General features: G+C 40.5%; 1 protein-coding gene across 2 annotated transcripts in view; it reads right to left on the reverse strand.

Annotated features, from left to right (window-relative positions):
• Positions 1-18,959, reverse strand: part of sbf2 (SET binding factor 2) — a 92,824-nt gene that overhangs the window by 17,053 nt on the left and 56,812 nt on the right. For both annotated transcript variants that reach the window (XM_023410834.2, XM_023410833.2), the window contains exons 18-28: positions 10,425-10,595; positions 9,758-10,029; positions 8,560-8,732; positions 8,208-8,281; positions 4,076-4,271; positions 3,403-3,530; positions 2,340-2,515; positions 2,029-2,162; positions 1,720-1,921; positions 1,151-1,347; positions 716-856 (exon numbers count right to left, since the gene is read on the reverse strand). In XM_023410834.2, the coding sequence (XP_023266602.1) occupies positions 716-856; positions 1,151-1,347; positions 1,720-1,921; positions 2,029-2,162; positions 2,340-2,515; positions 3,403-3,530; positions 4,076-4,271; positions 8,208-8,281; positions 8,560-8,732; positions 9,758-10,029; positions 10,425-10,595 (1,864 nt within the window). The remainder of the gene's footprint in view (positions 1-715; positions 857-1,150; positions 1,348-1,719; positions 1,922-2,028; positions 2,163-2,339; positions 2,516-3,402; positions 3,531-4,075; positions 4,272-8,207; positions 8,282-8,559; positions 8,733-9,757; positions 10,030-10,424; positions 10,596-18,959) is intronic.

Consider the following 18,959-nt stretch of genomic DNA (forward strand, 5'->3'; position numbering starts at 1 on the left):
GGACGTCATATGGAAGTAATTGTATTTAGCAGTTTTTGACATGAAAATAAATACTATCAATGTCAAGTTGTAATTACAGCTAGGAATCTTGTATTCTTCTGAATGCTCTGCCGATAAGTAATAGAGTCTGACAAGCATGCCGACATGGATGTCTCAATTCAGGTAAAATCCATCATTCAAGGTGGTTGTACCCTAATTTAATACTAATTTGATACATTTACACTATGTAATACCAGCCAAATTAGCATTAAATATGTTTATGTATAAGTCATAGTTTGGGTTTGGATCAGACAATCATTGTGAAGAGGGAAAAGCATAGCTACAGCCTGAGAGACTAACCTCAGGGCAACAAAGCTTTCTACCCAGTTTGGTTTTAACAGACCTTTCTCATGCCCAACACTTGGACTTGTCAAATACATGTTTAATTGAAAACACTGATGGCTGCATGCCATTTAGGTGTTCCATTATCAGGCTCAATGGTTTAGTGTAGTTTAATGCTTATATGTTAGGGAATCATTATTAATAAGATCTAAAAGAAACTTACATAGCACATGAATCTTATATTCATATCTATGTATCAAATCTAAAAATCCAAACAATCCTAGAGGCAGATCGAAATAGTCAAGTAGCAGAGATGACAGTGATATTCATTCACCAAGTAAATAAAAACAGAATCTGAACATACAGTGTGCAGTGTGTTAGTGTTAGAGAATACCTGGTGAAAGGCCAATGAGGGAGCGGTTGGACAAGGTGTTGTTCCCATTCATTTTGAAGTAGACAGGGATAGAGTCCAGGATGGCTTGCAGGTACTTCTCTTGTTCAAGACTACTGGATGAATCTGAGGATGAGGCAGGGGCTAAAGGCAGAGGACAACACTTTATTTAGACAGAAAATGATTACCACTACTTAAAAAAAATGACAAGTTACAGATCACAGATCCAGTGTATTATAGAAAAAACATATTTCAGAGGCAGAGCTGCTGAAACAGTAGAATTCAGATCAGTAGAAAATCCGATCAGTTCAAACTCACTTCACGAGGTAGTGAATGCAGAAAAAAAGTAATCAACATTACTAATTTTAATGAATGTTTTCCAGCAACAGTGGTGCCTCTCACTAAGTTAATATAATAAAAACTGTTGTGCATTCACACCTGTTGAGGAGGGGTTCTGTGACTTGAACAACCCCACCACACTCTTGCTGTGGAAACCTCCTGAGCGGAGCAGAACGGCTTTGGTGCGGGGATGTTTCCAACACACAACAGGCAGACGGTTGTGTCTGTAGCAGCGGGCCACTTTGTGTAAACTGCTGTCCTGTACTGCCTGAGGAACCACCAGCAGCCCCGGGTAACTGACAAAGACAGACAGAACAGAAATCACAAACACACAAGTTTTATGAAAACTAATGTCTATCCTCAATAAGCCACTGCAATGCAATCTGTTCATACACAGATTTTTGTATAACAGGCAGGATTTGAATCTTGTTGTCTCAATACAGAAGTCAAAAATGTGTCTGCCAGGTAAAGCAGGACTCCCCAACTGGCCTCTAGAGATACTGAAGCTTACAAAGTTTCCGGGAGGGCTACAAATCCTGTAAACTAATATCCTTAGTACTCCTCTGCTATGATTAGTGGAATCAGCACAGATCAGCAGGTTTCTGAACTGATGAATGTAGCCGCACCGCTGCAGCTAAAGCTATTTCACTGGCAGCGAGGTGGTGTACCTGCGGCAGAGAGAGTAGAGTCTGTTCACGGCTGTGATTCTGAACTGTTCCCCTGATTTGGAGCGGGACGAGCTGGCGGTGACGGTGCCGAAGCCCAGACGCTGGTAGTCACGGAAACAGGACTGCTCCACAAGCTGCTCCATGGTGGACTTCTCCGATGCTCGCAATGTGCTGCTGGGGGGCGGCTCACCATCGTCTGATACTGAAACACACATGCAAAGCTGAAGTGCTATTTTGAAGCTTTTACCCTTTCTTCAGTCTCTTTTTCTCCCTTCACATGATCAAGTGTCAATGTGTCATTTCTCTCACTTGAAATGTCATCATCTTCATGCCATGTCATTCTGCTGCCTCTGTCGTTCTTCTTCAGTGTGCTCTGGCTACCACGGCCCATGGTGATCTTTCCGGCCCTCTTTGCTCCCTTGACAATAGTTTTGGACAGTGTTCTGTGAGGAGGAGAGAGTAGACAAAAGTTACTGTTGGCAGCTTGAGCAACAAAACAAAAGGATTTCTCAACATTTCCAGAGAAGAAAACTGTTGAGGCATGTATTTATGAACACTAATATTTCACTAATAATTCAAACATGAAATGTGCATTCAGTGATGTACACTGCGCCACAAACCTGAACCCAGTGTTCCTCTCTTTTTGCTTTGGAAGGATTAGCTGAGGTGCTGTTTGTCCTGCAGCAAATGCAAAGGAGCTGAAGATGGATTGTGGGTAGCGGATCCTCTGAAGGTGCTTCCTGAAGATCTCAACTGTCTCTGAGTTCACTTCCTCATCAAAAGCCACTTTTATCAACTAAAAGATACATCAGTCAAAATGATCATTTAACAACACAGGCAAAAATTCAGAGACAACATTTCATATTTACACACTATTTCTAATTCTGTCCAAACCAAGCAACATGTGTTGAAGCCATCTTTAAATGTAGGGAGCATCTCAATTTGTCAGAGATGTCTGTTTATCACTGCTAGTATTCCTCACTGTTTTAACCCAAAACATTTGCTTAAGTGTGCAGATCTGGAACTTCCACATCTTCTTCAACACAATATTGGTAAAACAGCCCATGTATAATTTCCACAAAACACCCACACACACAGATTCCAGTGAATGTGGAAGCTCAACAAAACTGTCCACAAAAAACGTCCGCAAATGTCAACTGACCTACACCCCAAGAACATGGCCACTTTCATCATCTGTGTTAGTAAAAAGATAGGAATGAACCATAAAAACTTTTACAGCAGTACATCTAAAGACTAAAAACACATGCTTGGCTGAGAATTGCTTTTCTTCTGACTCTAAGAAACAAGCTCATGTTATGAAACACAAGACATGGGGTTTCTAAAAGATTTCCCACACTGAATTTTAATTATAATTTCAAGTGTTGCTGCTTATTTATGAGATTCTCCAGTTTGTAAATCCTCTGGCGGCCCAGTTAATTAAGAAAATTAAAAAAGTTAACATAACAATATGAATTTAATATCTGAGAAACAGAACCACAGATGCTAATACATGCTACATGCTACATCGCCATTGCTATGAGTTGTTTTTTTATTTTTTTTTTTATTTCGGCGCCTCACTGTCATCTAAAATGTCAGAGAATCACATTAAATAAAACATAACATCTTTGGCAACTTGTGTCCATACTGGACAACCCTGAGCTTGTTGTCTGTTTCACTGTTTACCTGAAATGACGCAGAGCGGAGCTGCAGGCCTTCCTGCATGTTCTGCTGCAGCTGGTTTTGGATGCTTATCTTCTTTTCTTTGGTCAGCGTGGACACTGGGAAAGCCCTGATCACTGCCTGCTCCCCCACTGGACACAAACAGGCACAAAGACCAGCATTGCATTACTGATATGATCGCTGCAGCATCTTCCTGACACAACACACTAAAGCACCTGCTAATTATTGTTTTCTGTTCTTTTGTTCACTGTAGGCAGGTGTCAGGAAACGAGGGGAGAGAGAAAGAGAGGGATGCGGAATGACATGCAACAAAGGTCTAGCTTAAGTTTGGTTCTTGGTTGGCTCCTTAACCCCTAGGCCAGTAGGCGACTCCTGCTGCCAAGAACTTTAATGGTGATGATGGTTTACCAGGGTAAAGTCGATTGTTTTTAGTCATAACGGGGTGCTGTTGTTCCTGGGTGTTGTTGACTTAATTTATGGTAACATGATCAGAAATATTAGTTGAAAATTTCTGTTGACCAAGAAAAAATGGCATTTTATGTCGAATAAATTTTTGAATAGATTTTTTGATTAAGAAAAACATATTAACATTGTAAATTAGCTGGCAAATAAATTTTCTTTTTTTTTTTACTTCATTGAAACTTAAAAGCTAATGTTGCTGTGGGTCAGTATTTACCCAGTGGATCATGGGGGATGCCTTTGAAGATGATGCGATATGTGGTGAGAAAAAGAGCTCCCTCTGCTGGCAGGATGTGTGGGCCCCCCAGTAGGCCCCCGGTGGCTTCTTCTCTGCCGTCAGGGTCCAGAAGCACCCGCAACCCCTCCAACACCAGCTCCTCTCCAGGAAGTAGTGCTGGACGCAGAATCTTAGGCTGATGGGGGGAAAAACCCACAATAACATTATACCCAGGGACACATACATCTCCACAAAACTGCCCATGAACAAGTCTGAGTTTAAAATGAGACATTTTTGGTTGACAGTTAGGTACTCAAAATGAGGGACGTAGCAAAAACATTTGCGTCAGTGAATCAGATTTTAAAATAGCAAGGAATTAAATCTATCATTATCATGTCAAATCAGAGCACCACATGGCCTCAGCAAATTTAAGCTTCACATGCATGTCATCATCAAAAACACACAATCTACTAGCACACTAAGAATTAGATGGCATTCTTCAAAAAGAAAACTGCCTACAAAAACAAATTCATACTAGAGAGAGACCAATATACCATTTCAACTCTTCAAGCAAGGCCCATCTATTTTCCCAGGAAAAGCTGTTCTGTTCTGCTGAATAACCAGTGGTTTTCACTTCATGTTTTTAAGATTTAAACATATGAATGACATGATGCGTTTTTACTCATAGAATAAACCGACAACTACAATGCATTAAAGGTTTCATTCAAAAATATAATCACAAGCTTTATTCTACTTACTCAGTTTAAATCATTTTAAGATGAAAACCACATGTAACTAAATTTCTTAGAATAAGTGTAGTATTTGCTGCTTGCGTAACATTATTGTCAGCAATCATATTGAGAATTTGAGTTTCAAACAGCAAATATCTTATATATGCAGCATCTCTTTCAGAGTGTGTCATATATACAGTACAGGCCAAAAGTTTGGACACACCTTCTCATTCAATGCGTTTTCTTTATTTTCATGACTATTAATATTGTAGATTCCCACTGAAGGCATCAAAACTATGAATGAACACATATGGAATTATGTACTTAACAAAAAAGTGTGAAATAACTGAAAACATGTCTTATATTCTAGTTTCTTCAAAGTAGCCACCCTTTGCTTTTTTGATAGCGCTGCAAACCCTTGGTGTTCTCTCAATGAGCTTCATGAGGTAGTCACCTGAAATGGTTTTCACTTCAGAGGTGTGCCTTGTCAGGGTTAATTAGTGGAATTTCTTGCAGTTGGGACCTTCAGTTGTGTTGTGCAGAAGTCAGGTTGACACACAGCCGACAGCCCTATTGGACAACTGTTAGAATTCATATTATGGCAAGAACCAATCAGCTAAGTAAAGAGAAACGAGTGGCCATCATTACTTTAAGAAATGAAGGTCAGTCAGTCCGGAAAATTGCGAAAACTATGAATGTGTCCACAAGTGCAGTCGCAAAAACCATCAAGCGCTACAACGAAACTGGCTCACATGAGGACCACCCCAGGAAAGGAAGATCAAGAGTCACCTCTGCTGCTGAGGATAAATTAATCCGAATCACCAGCCTCAGAAATCGCAAGTTAACAGCAGCTCAGATTAGAGACCAGATGAATGCCACACAGAGTTCTAGCAGCAGACACATCTCTAGAACAACTGTTAAGAGGAGACTGCGCAAATCAGGCCTTCATGGTCAAATAGCTGCTAGGAAACCACTGCTAAGGAGAGGCAACAAGCAGAAAAGATTTGTTTGGGCCAAGAAACACAAGGAATGGACATTAGACCAGTGGAAATCTGTGCTTTGGTCTGATGAGTCCAAATTTCAGATCTTTGGTTCCAACCGCTGTGTCTTTGTGCGACGCAGAAAAGGTGAACGGATGGATTCTACATGCCTGGTTCCCACCGTGAAGCATGGAGGAGGAGGTGTGATGGTGTGGGGGTGCTTTGCTGGTGACACTGTTGGGGATTTATTCAAAATTGAAGGCATACTGAACCAGCATGGCTACCACAGCATCCTGCAGCGACATGCCATCCCATCCGGTTTGCGTTTAGTTGGACAATCATTTATTTTTCAACAGGACAATGACCCCAAACACACCTCCAGGCTGTGTAAGGGCTATTTGACCAAGAAGGAGAGTGATGGAGTGCTGCGCCAAACCATCTCGATTGGGTTCAGGACCTGAACCCAATGGAGATGGTTTGGGGTGAGCTGGACCGCAGAGTGAAGGTAAAAGGGCCAACAAGTGCTAAGCATCTCTGGGATATCCTTCAAGACTGTTGGAAAACCATTTCAGGTGACTACCTCTTGAAGCTCATCAAGAGAATGCCAAGAGTGTGCAAAGCAGTAATCAGAGCAAAGGATGGCTACTTTGAATAAACTAGAATATAAGACATGTTTATAGTTATTTCACACTTTTTTGTTAAGTACATAATTCCACGTGTTCATTCATAGTTTTGATGCCTTCAGTGAGAATCTACAATGTAAATAGTCATGAAAATAAAGGAAACGCATTGAATGAGAAGGTGTGTCCAAACTTTTGGCCTGTACTGTATATATATATATATATATATACACATATATAAATAAAGAAAGAAGAATAGAATAGGAAATTTGTAATGCGATACATGTGCCTCATATAGCATGCACTGCTGTTGACCATATTTCTCGACAGAAGTGATTATCAACCATGTCTCAAAAACAAACACCACATCCCACCAACTTCTTCTATGTTGTAAACTAACAACTAACTAATAACAGTCAAGTCCTCAATCCTAAATCACTTCAGCTCCTTCAGGCCTCCAAACCCAGTAGAGAAACACTCAGTTATTCCACTGTCACAAAAATGAACAACATTAGATCATTCACAGCATTTCCCATTAAGGCCATAGCTGGTCTGGGGGACTTGAGGGCTGGCCAGGAGATAATCTGAGCTTCTTGAATCCGTCCTTGAATGGACTGTGAGACCAAGAAGAGAGTCCCTCTGCACCTCATTACTGCTGCGAGCTCAGCTCCTTATTAGAGCTGCACCTTAAATGCATTCATTGTTTTTCCTTTTCATGTTATTGCTGCCATTACTACTGCCATTCAGACTTGTCATGAATCCACAGTCAGTGTTGTTTACACACTTTTTAGTATTTTTTGGCATGCGGCTCGCAGCTTCCAGGATGGAAGCTTCGTCCAACACATAAATGTGTGAGAAGTTAGCCACAAAGTGCAGCAGCCAGACTGCTCACCATGGTCTCCAGGTTGATCCCAAGGCAGTGCTGGCATGATGGTTGTCTGTGTGTGTAAGGGTGTGCAAGAGGAATTACCAAGAGCTGGCAGACAAATCGCACAGCAGGGTCCAATAGACCAACTGGTAAAATATGAAAGTGTGATGATGACTGGAAAACACTGGATGAGATTTGCAGTCTGTATATTAATAGCAAACCAGATGAAACTGGACATGTGGACATAACTATGAGTTAGGATATTAGTGAGCAGTTTTAATGAATGAAAAACATTCATAAAGATGACAGTGCAGTTTATACATCATTTAAAATGAGTATAAATTAACTATTAGATAACGTTAGACTAAACTATTAGAGTTTACAAGCTAACAAGGTTGTTAGTAAAAATTTATTAGTGTTAAAAAAAAAAAAACAACACCTCAGACTACCAGTGCGTTTTCGGTAGTCGTTGTATACATGTCATTGTAACTACTTCCACATATCAACCAATGCTCTCTATGTATGAGAAATTCTAATGTTCTTTGCTGTAATATAATGTCTCATTGTTTCCTCCCTTTTCCATTATCATACTCCACCACTCATGACCTCATTCTCTCAAGCTAATGATATTTTACTTGCAACAGTATATGTATTGTGGAAAAAGCTGTTCATTTAATGCTCCTAAACCAGAAATAGACACTGTTTATCACTGTATTACAAGGGATATATGTAGTAGAAGACAGGAATTTTGAATTAAGTTTTCTAACTTTTGGAATGGATCCCAGAAACTGCGCTTTAGCCCTCTACAGCTAGACTTTGCATTTAAAATATTTCTGATTCTATTTAGATTCAGAGTCTGATCCTGACATATAATTGTATATATACTGTATATACAGTTAAAGTCCCAGCAGGTCAGAGTCAAGCAACACTCACCTTCTGAATAGGCGGTAACCTCCTGCTCTCCCTGTGAACTGCCTCTAGAGCCTCCATCTGCATAGCTACAATGCCTGTGGGTCAGAAGTTGAGGTCAGTTAACATATGCACACACACAAGTACACAAACAGAGCTGGTACAGAGAAAAAAACGTGTACACACACGCGCTCTTAAAACCAGAGCGTGTATTACCAGATTATATGGCCATTTAACATGTCAGAAGTTAATCAGCTCAGAGGCCTCTGTTGCTTTTGGCCTGAGCTGAGAATACACACATCCAAGGGTTACTCTGTATGAAGCTGAGGGAATTAGGATAGCGACAGAGTGTGAATGAACACTGTGAGCGCTGTACCTGGGATCATGCTGTGGAGGCTCTTGATGTGTTCCTGGGTTACTCCACTCTCTGTGCACACCTTGTCGATGAAGCGTGCAATGAACCTCACCACAGAGTTGGCCACGTCACTGTTCTCTGAGTCCTCAAACCCGCTTTCTGTGTCAAAGCTCTCTGCCACACTGCCAGCAATGCTGTAAAACAGGCATGATGACACAATGCAAATGAGAAAGGTCAAGCCACCATGTCTGGTAGGTCATTTGATCTGAGATCTGAGAGTTGTGTGTTGACAGAAATGGATCTGAAGATGCACGGGGATAAAGAGCACTGAAAGTGAGAACGATTTGCAGCCTGGCATGAGCTAAGCGTTGATGCCTGAATCAATCGTTCAGACTCTATTAGCCAAGAAGAATGTTTCACATGAAACTGTGATGCAACCTTCCCTCTGGATGCACAAATAGTGAGTGATGAGATCCAAATGTCTTCTGTGAGAAACAAACAAGTCTGGGACAAAAATGAAAGAAAAAGAGAGAAGATTTCCACACAAACAAATTCTTGGCCCCAAGAATAAATTAGTAACATCGTGTTCTTGCGGTTATTTGGGAATAAAATGTATTTATGAGAAAATGCTTAATAAAGTTCCAGTACTGTACATAAAAATTAGAAAATATTAATATTGTGGTTCAAAAGCCTGAAATGCTAAGAAAAGACATACATGGGGGATCTTCCCAGATTTATTTCACTCTACAATTACTGTAGGGCACAGGAAATCACTTCCATTGCTATTTTGTTTGGTTTGGGTGAATACAGTGTAGTCCCATTAAAGACACCCAGAGGGTTTTGAACTTCCCAACAGAAGTAAGTGAGCCTCACTCTGTTTTGTGCAGTAGCAATGTAAGCCCACAGGATGGATGTGGGCCGGAAACATAGCAAGAGCTGCGTTCCATTTGGCTAAATAGGAAGGTATCATGTAGACTGTGAGTTATGCCACATCCACCCACATGCTTATCATCACCTTATTAAGAGAGGTACACATACTCCCAAATCATGAAACCTTACCTTGAGGTTTCCTCCAGTAACACTGATTATTCTACCTTACAAATACTGAACAAGCCAAAACAATGTTCTACTCTAGTCTTTGTTTGATCTTGATGTGTGAAAGATGTTATTTACATGCTTCTACTCTGATAGTCAACCACAGTATTGCCCCCCCCCTGACCTGTTTGTGACAATGCTGTTGCTGCCGCTCTCCCAGTCAGCAGCAGGGGCGTTGCGCAGCAGCTTGTTCTTGCTGGTGTCCAACGGCACTAGCAGGTAAACCATGAGGCTGGCGTAGTGGATGGCCTGACTGAACACAGTGCTCTCCTCATTCTTCACCAGCTCTTGCTGCTTCTCCTTGCTCAGACCGGGCCATGAGCGCAGCTGCTCCGCCGCCAGGTCCATGGCTGTCTGCTCCTCATCTCTACCCACTGCAGGAACGGGGGCTACATCCTAGAGAGGTCAAAGTAAATGGATTGAGTTTGACAGAAATCTGTTTGGCTTGTGACCCTAATTGAATTGCAGAGTGAAAAATAAATTGACAACTTTTATCTGCTTTGCTAATGTGATTTAGGTCTATTGTATGTGTCAGGAAATTGTTAAAAATGTCTATCACAATTTCCTAAAGCCCAAAATGACATCTCTACACATTGTATTTTGTCCAAAAACCCACCGATATTCAACTTCATATCACAACGGTGGATTTTGGCCTATTTGCTTAAAGTTATATAATAAAATAAATTTCAGTCATTCAACCTTTTCAGCTGTGGTGTGGATTTAAAATAGAGGGGTTAAACTAACTTCATATTAATTTTCACATAATATTTACTCATATTGGTCAATCTTACCTTTAGCCTGGCGGTGATGCCCCCTTTCTCCTCTGGGGTGTTAAGATAAAGGGATCGGATCTGGCCCTGGACCTCGCTGTAGAAAGTGGCTTCCCAGAACTGCTGGTTGGTCCAGATTGGATGGTCCTGAATGCAGGTGTAGGCAAACTGGTTTACGCCAGCAGCCAATTTCTGTAAGACAAAACGCAGTTCACAGAAGTCAGGACGTTGTAAAGAAGCAACATTAAACAGCTGGCGATGCCTTTGAAAAGAGATTTGAACAGTGCTTTTTTCAATTTCGCAGGATTTCAAACCAATACTGCATGCTCATGCAGATGTGCCAACCCACTCCTGCCCACAATGATTACATGTGTAGCAGTTGTGAATTTTTAAATACAGAAATAGTTAATAAACCGGTTGTGGAGAATGAATATGAGGCTTCTTAAATACAGTTAAATAAATGCAGGGAAGTACAAGTGGAAAAAAACTGTGATCCGCATCCTTGTTTCTCTGATAGTTTATGTTGTCTCCCATAGCAACAGATAAAAAACAGATGTTGACTTGTTAAGCTTCAGAAAGGAAGTGATGGTGTCACTGTCAACTGTTTAGAGTTAGATTAGAATGACAATTTTCTTTCATGTTACTGACGTTGGAATAAAATTTCTGTATTTACTACGCAAGCAGTCTAAATAGACAGACAGACAAACTGAATTAAAACTTTCCACCGGTAACCTCTTCAACCCCAGTGAGTAAAAACATGCTGCGCAGCCAAACTTTGATCAAAACACTGAACTTTACTTTAAATTCTAGTGGAAATCCCAAAGTGGCCTTGGATACCAAATATGTCAGGTGTAATTTTGTTCCGTGTATAAAATAACAAAAACACAGACTTAATATTTCACTCAATTTAATAAGCTACACAGTGTGGAAACTTACAAACTTGAAGCTACAAAGGTTGATACTTAAAGCCCCATACAGACATGTAATAACAGTCTCTCTTTTATCCACATATATCATATTTTATTTCTTCCCCTGGTGATGATACTGATAACTGCTCCTGCCCAGAATTAACATATCCTCTGCCTGAAACATTCATGTTTGGTGCTGCACTACTATTGGCATCAGCAAGGGGCTGACCTGTGGTCAGTGACCCTTTGAAATAAGGTTGCCAAAACACTGGGGGAGAAGTAGGAAAACCAAAACCAAAAAAAACCCAAAACAAGTCAGCTATTAGATTTAAAGTGAAATAAATCATTCTCTGTGAGTCATAACTTTTCACAGATAACAACCCAAAGTGGAGTGACAGACCACCCCTCTTTCCCACTGTGTCTGGATGTAATTGGAAGGAGAGCTGTTGTTTTTCATTAGTGTGGACTGAAGAGTAAAGCACCTGCTGCCTGCAAAAACAGCTACTAAAGGGAACATACAGTACTCAGCTAAAGGCATTAACGCTGGTCCACACCAAGCAGATGGTAAACGACACAGAGCATTGCCTGAGAAACAGTATCACACCACAAATAAGATGGGCTGAACCAGAAGCACAGTGTGCCAATAAATGACCGGCCACAAACCATCATTCACCAACCGTCCATCTCCCTGAAGAGTTTGAGGGCCATGTGTAAGGCTAAAGCCTCTTATTAGATTAGCTTCTGATTTCTTTCCCCAGAGCCTGACACAGAACAGTGGTTTAAATTATCACTTCAGAGTTTTCCTTTGAAGGATGAGAACTGAAGGGTTACTGTAATTAAAACAGACAGAACCAAAACAGCTCTATTCCCAGTGTGATGGTCCAGGAGCCAAGAGAGAGGAGAGCTTCGAGGACAGGGGGCGAACAGAGAGCTAATGCCCCCACAGCACTGTTACTGTAAGTTGTGTTTTGTTTCTGGTTCATGGGAGTTAATACATCAACCATTCGTCTTTGAGATTCCGAAGGAGGAAAAATGCAGGTAAAACATCTTGAAAAATGGAACCACGCTCTAAGATGTTATTAGACATTTGCTGAAGCAGAGTATCCTGCTGCTCTCCTTCTAATATTAGATTACAAAAATGAAACCACTTTTTTAGGAAATCTGACACTTATGAGGTCAGCAGATTTTCATGAGTTTTCAAAAAAGAGTCTAGGATATCATACCGGTTAATGACAGAGGACAACAACGTCCCAATTACCTAAAGGTATAAACACAGAAAACAAAGGGTGGTAACTTTAAAAAAATAAAAAAAATAAAAATGTATTCACCATCTGTCTGAGTATCAGGCAGAAAACAAAAGTCCATCACACGCAAATGTAGATAAGCATTAACAACTAGAATCTGAGGTTGATTCCAATTTTATTATTTTAGAGTTATATGAAGACTAAGAGTCTACAGCCACATCGACTGTACCCACCATGGTGGGCTATATTTGGGCACAGTGGTGCCGTGAGTTCAATATCTGAATCTGATAACAAAATATTGTAGTTTTTCCAATACAAATATGCTGTTAGTGGTCTGTGGTGGAAAAAGTATGTGATTGTGACACAACATTTCTAGATGACCTAATTTTTTCGGTCTGTCCTACATTATACCTCATCTTTAAACTATGAATCCACATCATGTCTTACCAATCACTCCTACTTAACACACATGTCACCTGAAATGTACAAGTGGTGTAGCCTCGCAGTAGATCATAAGGCAGCACTAGGATGCCATTAATGGGAGCTTGGTTAGATTAACGGTTTTCTCTCTTGAAACAGATGATTATACTAACTTTGCTATCAACAGAGCAAACGAACATACCACCTTAAATTGAGTGGGAATCAGGCCAGAGAAAGACAAATCTGCAGTGGTGAGAAATGCTTTGAAGAGACGCGATAATGCTAGAAAACTTGCCGCTGCTCAAGCTAATGGGCTCGCAGATTGTAGAACACAGGGTCTCTGGCCTTGTTGTACAGAGAAGTCAAACTTGAAGGATGGACGTGAATGAAAAATGGTCACAAGTAAATAAATAGTGACAAATACAATAAGAAGAAGTGCAGCCCTTTGAATAGTAGTGCAATACCTTTCTGTCACAGGAGTTTGTTACATGGCTCGCAGCAGATGTTGTGCGAGTGTGTGTTATATGATTATGTAAGAGCATCTATGTGTGTGTGATTTGTCTATGCTGTCATTACACAGCCTGGATGTACTTTTTTGACTTGTCAGGTATGTGAAGGTCATTTTGACCGAGGTCAGTATTTCCTAATATGATAATACATGGAGCTTACAGAGACATCCACAAGACAGATGGTCAAGGAGGAGGACAGGGAAGGAGAGAAGAAAGCAAAGGAAAGGGAGGAAGAAGGGAAAGTAGCAAGTGAAGATGAAGGGGAAAGAGGGAGTATACAAATATCAGACCCATCTGGCCATGTGACTTGTGAAGAGGAGGAATGCAGACTTGAGGGAGAAAGGGTGAAGTACAGGCAGAAAAACCACTAGGGGAGACAGAAAGGAGAAAATGCAGGGTGCAGGTCAGGCTATCAGGATTTGGGATCTTGTTTTGAATGTTGGGACATGAGCCCAAGGTTCAGAGTATGATTGACGGCAGCCTCCAAACATCAGCTAGACAGCCAAACTGCATCACACATGTCAACTGTGTCTCTCAGGGAATGAGAGATGGTTTCTAAGGGAGTGTATTCTTGCATGCAGACACAGAGTGAAGACTGCAGTATCTGATATGTCACCAGCCTTGGGGCAGCAACATTATTTACAAGTGTTTTGAGAGAAATCATAACATTCCTGAATTGTAGATACAAAAACAGTCATTATTTATGGACAAGTCCTTTGTGGGAATGCATGCCTGACCTGCACCCAATCCACTTCCTCATTGTTGCAGTTTTGCATGACTCAGTGTATTGTGAGGAAAACTATATGCATCCTGAAACCATGAACTCAAACAAATGTATTTACAGTATTCAGTCACATAAAACAAATAGAGAAAAACATGTTGAATGTCAGACTAATAAACAGCTCCATCATGGTATCCATAGGCCATAACTATGCAAAAAACACCATGTACAAGTAACATAAATGTTCCAAATGAAGTAAACATAGATAAGTCAAGAGCTGAACATTGTGAGATACACAAGAGTCACGTAGCACGTCATTTTCCTCACGAAGACATGGTGGAGAGCAGTTTTACGGAGTCGGCTGCCAAATCCCCCCCATGCATAAACTACGGCTGAAAGAATGCTAACACTCTAGCGTTCTTGTTGTGTAAGTCATCAAGAATTGTGTTTGGGTTTTTCACTTGTTGCTGTATTCGATCTGTGTTTACCCGGACAGAGGCATTTACTCTAGTGACACATTCAAATGTAAGAAGAAATATCATGTGGCACCACAAAGGGTAGAATAACAACATATCCAGACGTCATTGACACCTGTTCATCTCCTGATAAACCCACTCTTCACAAGATAATGAGTGCCAGAGGAACTGTCCGCAGATTAGAGAATCACAACAGAATGTAAAAGGTCACCTTCAACAAACGGACAGTGTGCAAACGTTGTGCAGCGTTTAGATTAAATTTACCGACAGAAACCAAAAGACTCCCTCCATGTACAGTCTAGGCCAAAAGATATTTTGATTATCAGCTCAAAATTCCTTCTAAGTGTTAACGAATATCTATCAAATACTGCCCCATAAGCGTCTTGGTTTGAGCAAAACATTCAAGAAAGGTCGTGCTGAGGGGAAACCACAGAAATGGGAAAGCAAAACATCTGTCTATAGAATGTGGGTCGATAGTATAAGCTGTTCATGTCAACATATGGGAAGCAATGAAAGTAAACACAGTCTCTATCCAGCAGATTCTGGGATCAGACGGTTGCAGTGTGAGGGAGCTTCCCACGTTCCCCGACCTGGAGACCTAAGGGCCATGGGGACAGTACCACTGTAAGCGTGACCGAGTGTAAGCTTGCCAAAGTCTGGCCAAGAATACTAAACAGGAACTTGACCAATGTCTGACTCCTGAAGTTGACCTACCAGTCTTTCATGTGCAGTGGCTAAACAGAGGAAACCCAATAGTCTACATTTTTCATTAGAACATTTTCATAAGAAATATATGTTTTAGTTTGTTTGTTTTCTTACTGCTATTGCAAGGTTTTCAATAAATGTTATCTTCTGCCATGGGAGTCTATGGCAGCCCCTGGAGCCATATGGTAAAAAAGTTTGAAATTCAGCATACTGATTGGGGACACTCCCATGATGCTTTTCACCCAGTTTCATGTCTGTGACTCAAATGCTCTAGCGCCACCAAGAGGTTAAAAATAGAGGTAATTTCACTTTTGAACTTTATGCCCTATTTTTTAAAAATGAGGTACCATTAAATTCCTTGAATCAGACCTGATGCCATGTCATGCCTGTGACATCAATTTCTTCCTGATTTAATTTTCTGCCAAATTGGATTGTATGTATCAATATTCCTTGGACAAACTTTGTCAATCTTCACTAAAATTGGCACATATGATCTTCAGACAAAGCCTCACAAAAATTATGACATGGACATTTTATTTGCGAAAGCATTCAACTATAACAGCACAATCGAAATTAGCTGCAATGGCGCCAAGCAAGAAATCAAGTCATATCTCAGTCAATCTTTAATCAACTGACATGAAACTATCCGTAAGTGCTTACAACCACGCTCTTGACATAATGACATCATGTTTCCATGGCAACTCTAGCCTGCTGGGCTGGTTGGCCCCTCCATCACTGCTTGCAGCTATATTTCTTATGAAGGCAAAAAATGTCCACTATTGATTAAAATGTGTGGAAGGCGCTTTAACACTAGCATTTCAGATTTTAAAGAATATCAGAAAGTAATTCAACCCCAAATCAATTCAGATTTAAAAGTCTAAAAATGTGCAGGAAATCAAAGGGCCAATACGTCCTCCAGTCCTGCTTATGAGTCTGTTTCAAAATTAATGTCAATGTGCAGTAACTGTAAGTGGGTCAGTGCAGGAAATACAGTTTTGAGCGGGTCAATGATTTGATTCATAGCACAGCTACCCTTGTTCCTTTCCTTGTGGTATTTACAAGTAGCCGAGCCTTCCTTACAGCAATGGCTCTATACTGACATACTTTACTGCAACACCATCGAACCACTTCCAAAGTAGGGCTGTCATGCAGTATTAGAAGATTACTCTCCAAATTTAGTCCAGTTATGTGAGATCAGGTTCAATTGATCATCATCTGGAGTGCGTTCTTTCAATGAGACTAAGGGACAAATGCAGCATGAAAATAATCTAAACAGTCTTTGTTGGGTCTTTACCAGTAACACACTCAAGAATGTCTAAAACCCCCCCCCCCAAAAAAAGTTAAAGACACAAATGGCTGTTTCATCAGTTCTCAGGATACAAGTTAAATATTCACAAAAGTGAGCTCTTCCCCATTAATAACAAAGCACTAAGATTGGACCTCACCAACCTGCCATTCAAAATTGTCATAAGTAAGGAAATACAAGGAATTATCTCAATAGAACTTTATCACTGTTAAATCAAATTAAACAAATGTGGACTCAGTGATCTCGTCTATACATGTTTCTTGTGGGGCGTATCAACCATCTAAATTATTGCAAAAAACAAAAGAAACAAAAACAAAGGCCATCTTACACATGGCAGGGTTAGCATCGTCGTCAAAAAACCTAGCTACTCGTGGTCTGGCCCTCTTTTTATCTGTTATTGGGTGCTGTCTCGCATTCTCAGTCTCACTTTTGACTATGTGATGACAATATGCCTATTTCTGCACTATGATTCCCGCTCCCTCTCCCCTCAATCAGGAATGTGGTGGTCAAACACTCGTTAAGAGTGTGGGCTCAATTCAGGAAATATTTCGACTTACACAGCTTCTCTCTTTGTGTCAAACCTTCTTTTCAAAGCATCTACTTGGGACTCTTGGGACAATAGATAACATTTTGGCATTGTTTAAACAGTTAAGTCAAAAATTTAGTATTTTTTTAAGATATCTGCAAACCAGACATTATATGCATTCTTAAGTGCACAACTCACCCGTATCAACGGACACACCCATTATTGATATTGTAGTCTGTTTTAAATCCATCTCGTAAAAGACTTCTTTAAGCCCTCTATGATATGATGACGGGCCTAGGGCGTACCTACCTGGACAAGCTCAGAGCATCCAGATAATAATCTGTATCTGACAGTCATATAGGATTGTCTGGTCTTGGCAGAGTGGTGGGCTATACTGAGGGTATAGTACAGAGGAACTGTGAAAAACCCCAATAAAATAAAAAAAAGAAGTGGCCATACTCAACTATTCTCACATTCTTCTCAGTGACTTTCATGGTCTTGCATGTAGCAACTATCATGTACAGTATAAGCAGTTGTTTTAAGACCATGCTAGTAATCACACAGAGGTCATTACAGAAGGGTAAAACGAGATGATATGTTCTGAATATCTTAAAAGTTTGTAAAAACAACTGCCTGTTATCTAAACACTTTGTGCTATTTATGCCTCAATGTCATGGAATATACTGTTCCTTACAAAATGAAGGCATGCCATTTATGTTACCAAACTTACAAGCCTACATTTTATAATACTCAAATTTGCATACGAAGAGAAGAGTTGTTTTAACTTGTCCAGAAACATATGAAACAGGGTATGATGGATCAATTGTAAGATGCCAGGATCATGCATGCCTCTCAGTCCACACCCATGATGACAGCTGCTGGGATGCTCTATTACTGAGCATTGTTTTTCTCACATTTCTACTGCATGATCCTTGCACCACTAAACCAGAGATTACAAATAATTTTGGCAGATTCCCTTCTGACCTCACTTTACTTTTCACCCTTTGGGTAAGGCAGAGCTCAAGCTTGTCACCAGTTCCAATCATCTGTAAATTACAGGGAAAATCTGTTGCATTCTTGAAATATCCTTTTTTCTCATGAATTGAACAGTGCCAGACAAGAAATTATTTATATTAGTCTTACTGAAACAGCAGATAATCACTCCATTGTGTAATAACTGTGACTTACGATAAAAAAAATTATTCTACGAAACTTAGAAATAATTGATTAATTTTCAGTGCTGGTGGCCTCTAAGAGAAAGAAGCAAAACAACATATACAGCTTATCTAAGAGAGTTACATCAGCCTCGGGCATGTGAACTGGATGAGTCATTTGGCGGTGGAGAGCGAGCCAGGTCCCATTTCAGCCCATCAGGACATGGCACTGGTGCCCGACAAAAAGTCAATGCGGACAGTTGTGTCTGTCCCCATAGCAACGAGCAAGCTGTGGGGACATAGTTGTGGAGAGCAAGACAATCTACCCTGCGTTGATAATGTGGTTTGGAAGCCAATCACCATGACTGGTCCTTTACACTTCCATGTGGTGGTTTTAACATGCTGCTCTGTGCATGTAAACACTTTGGGATCAGCAAAGGTCAAAGGTTGAGAAAGCTCCCTCTGGCTATTCCCTGCCTGCAACCTTCTCTATAGTGCATATAACACATGCAAACAGCCTTAAATTTATTCGACTTGGGACCATAAATACTGAACAGGACATTTTATAGTCGAACTAGAATTGCCGC

The sequence above is a fragment of the Seriola lalandi genome, unplaced genomic scaffold (genome assembly GCF_002814215.2).
Source record: "Seriola lalandi dorsalis isolate HSWRI2012SDOR001 ecotype SW California unplaced genomic scaffold, Sedor1 jcf7180002054440, whole genome shotgun sequence".
NCBI lineage: Eukaryota > Metazoa > Chordata > Actinopteri > Carangiformes > Carangidae > Seriola > Seriola lalandi.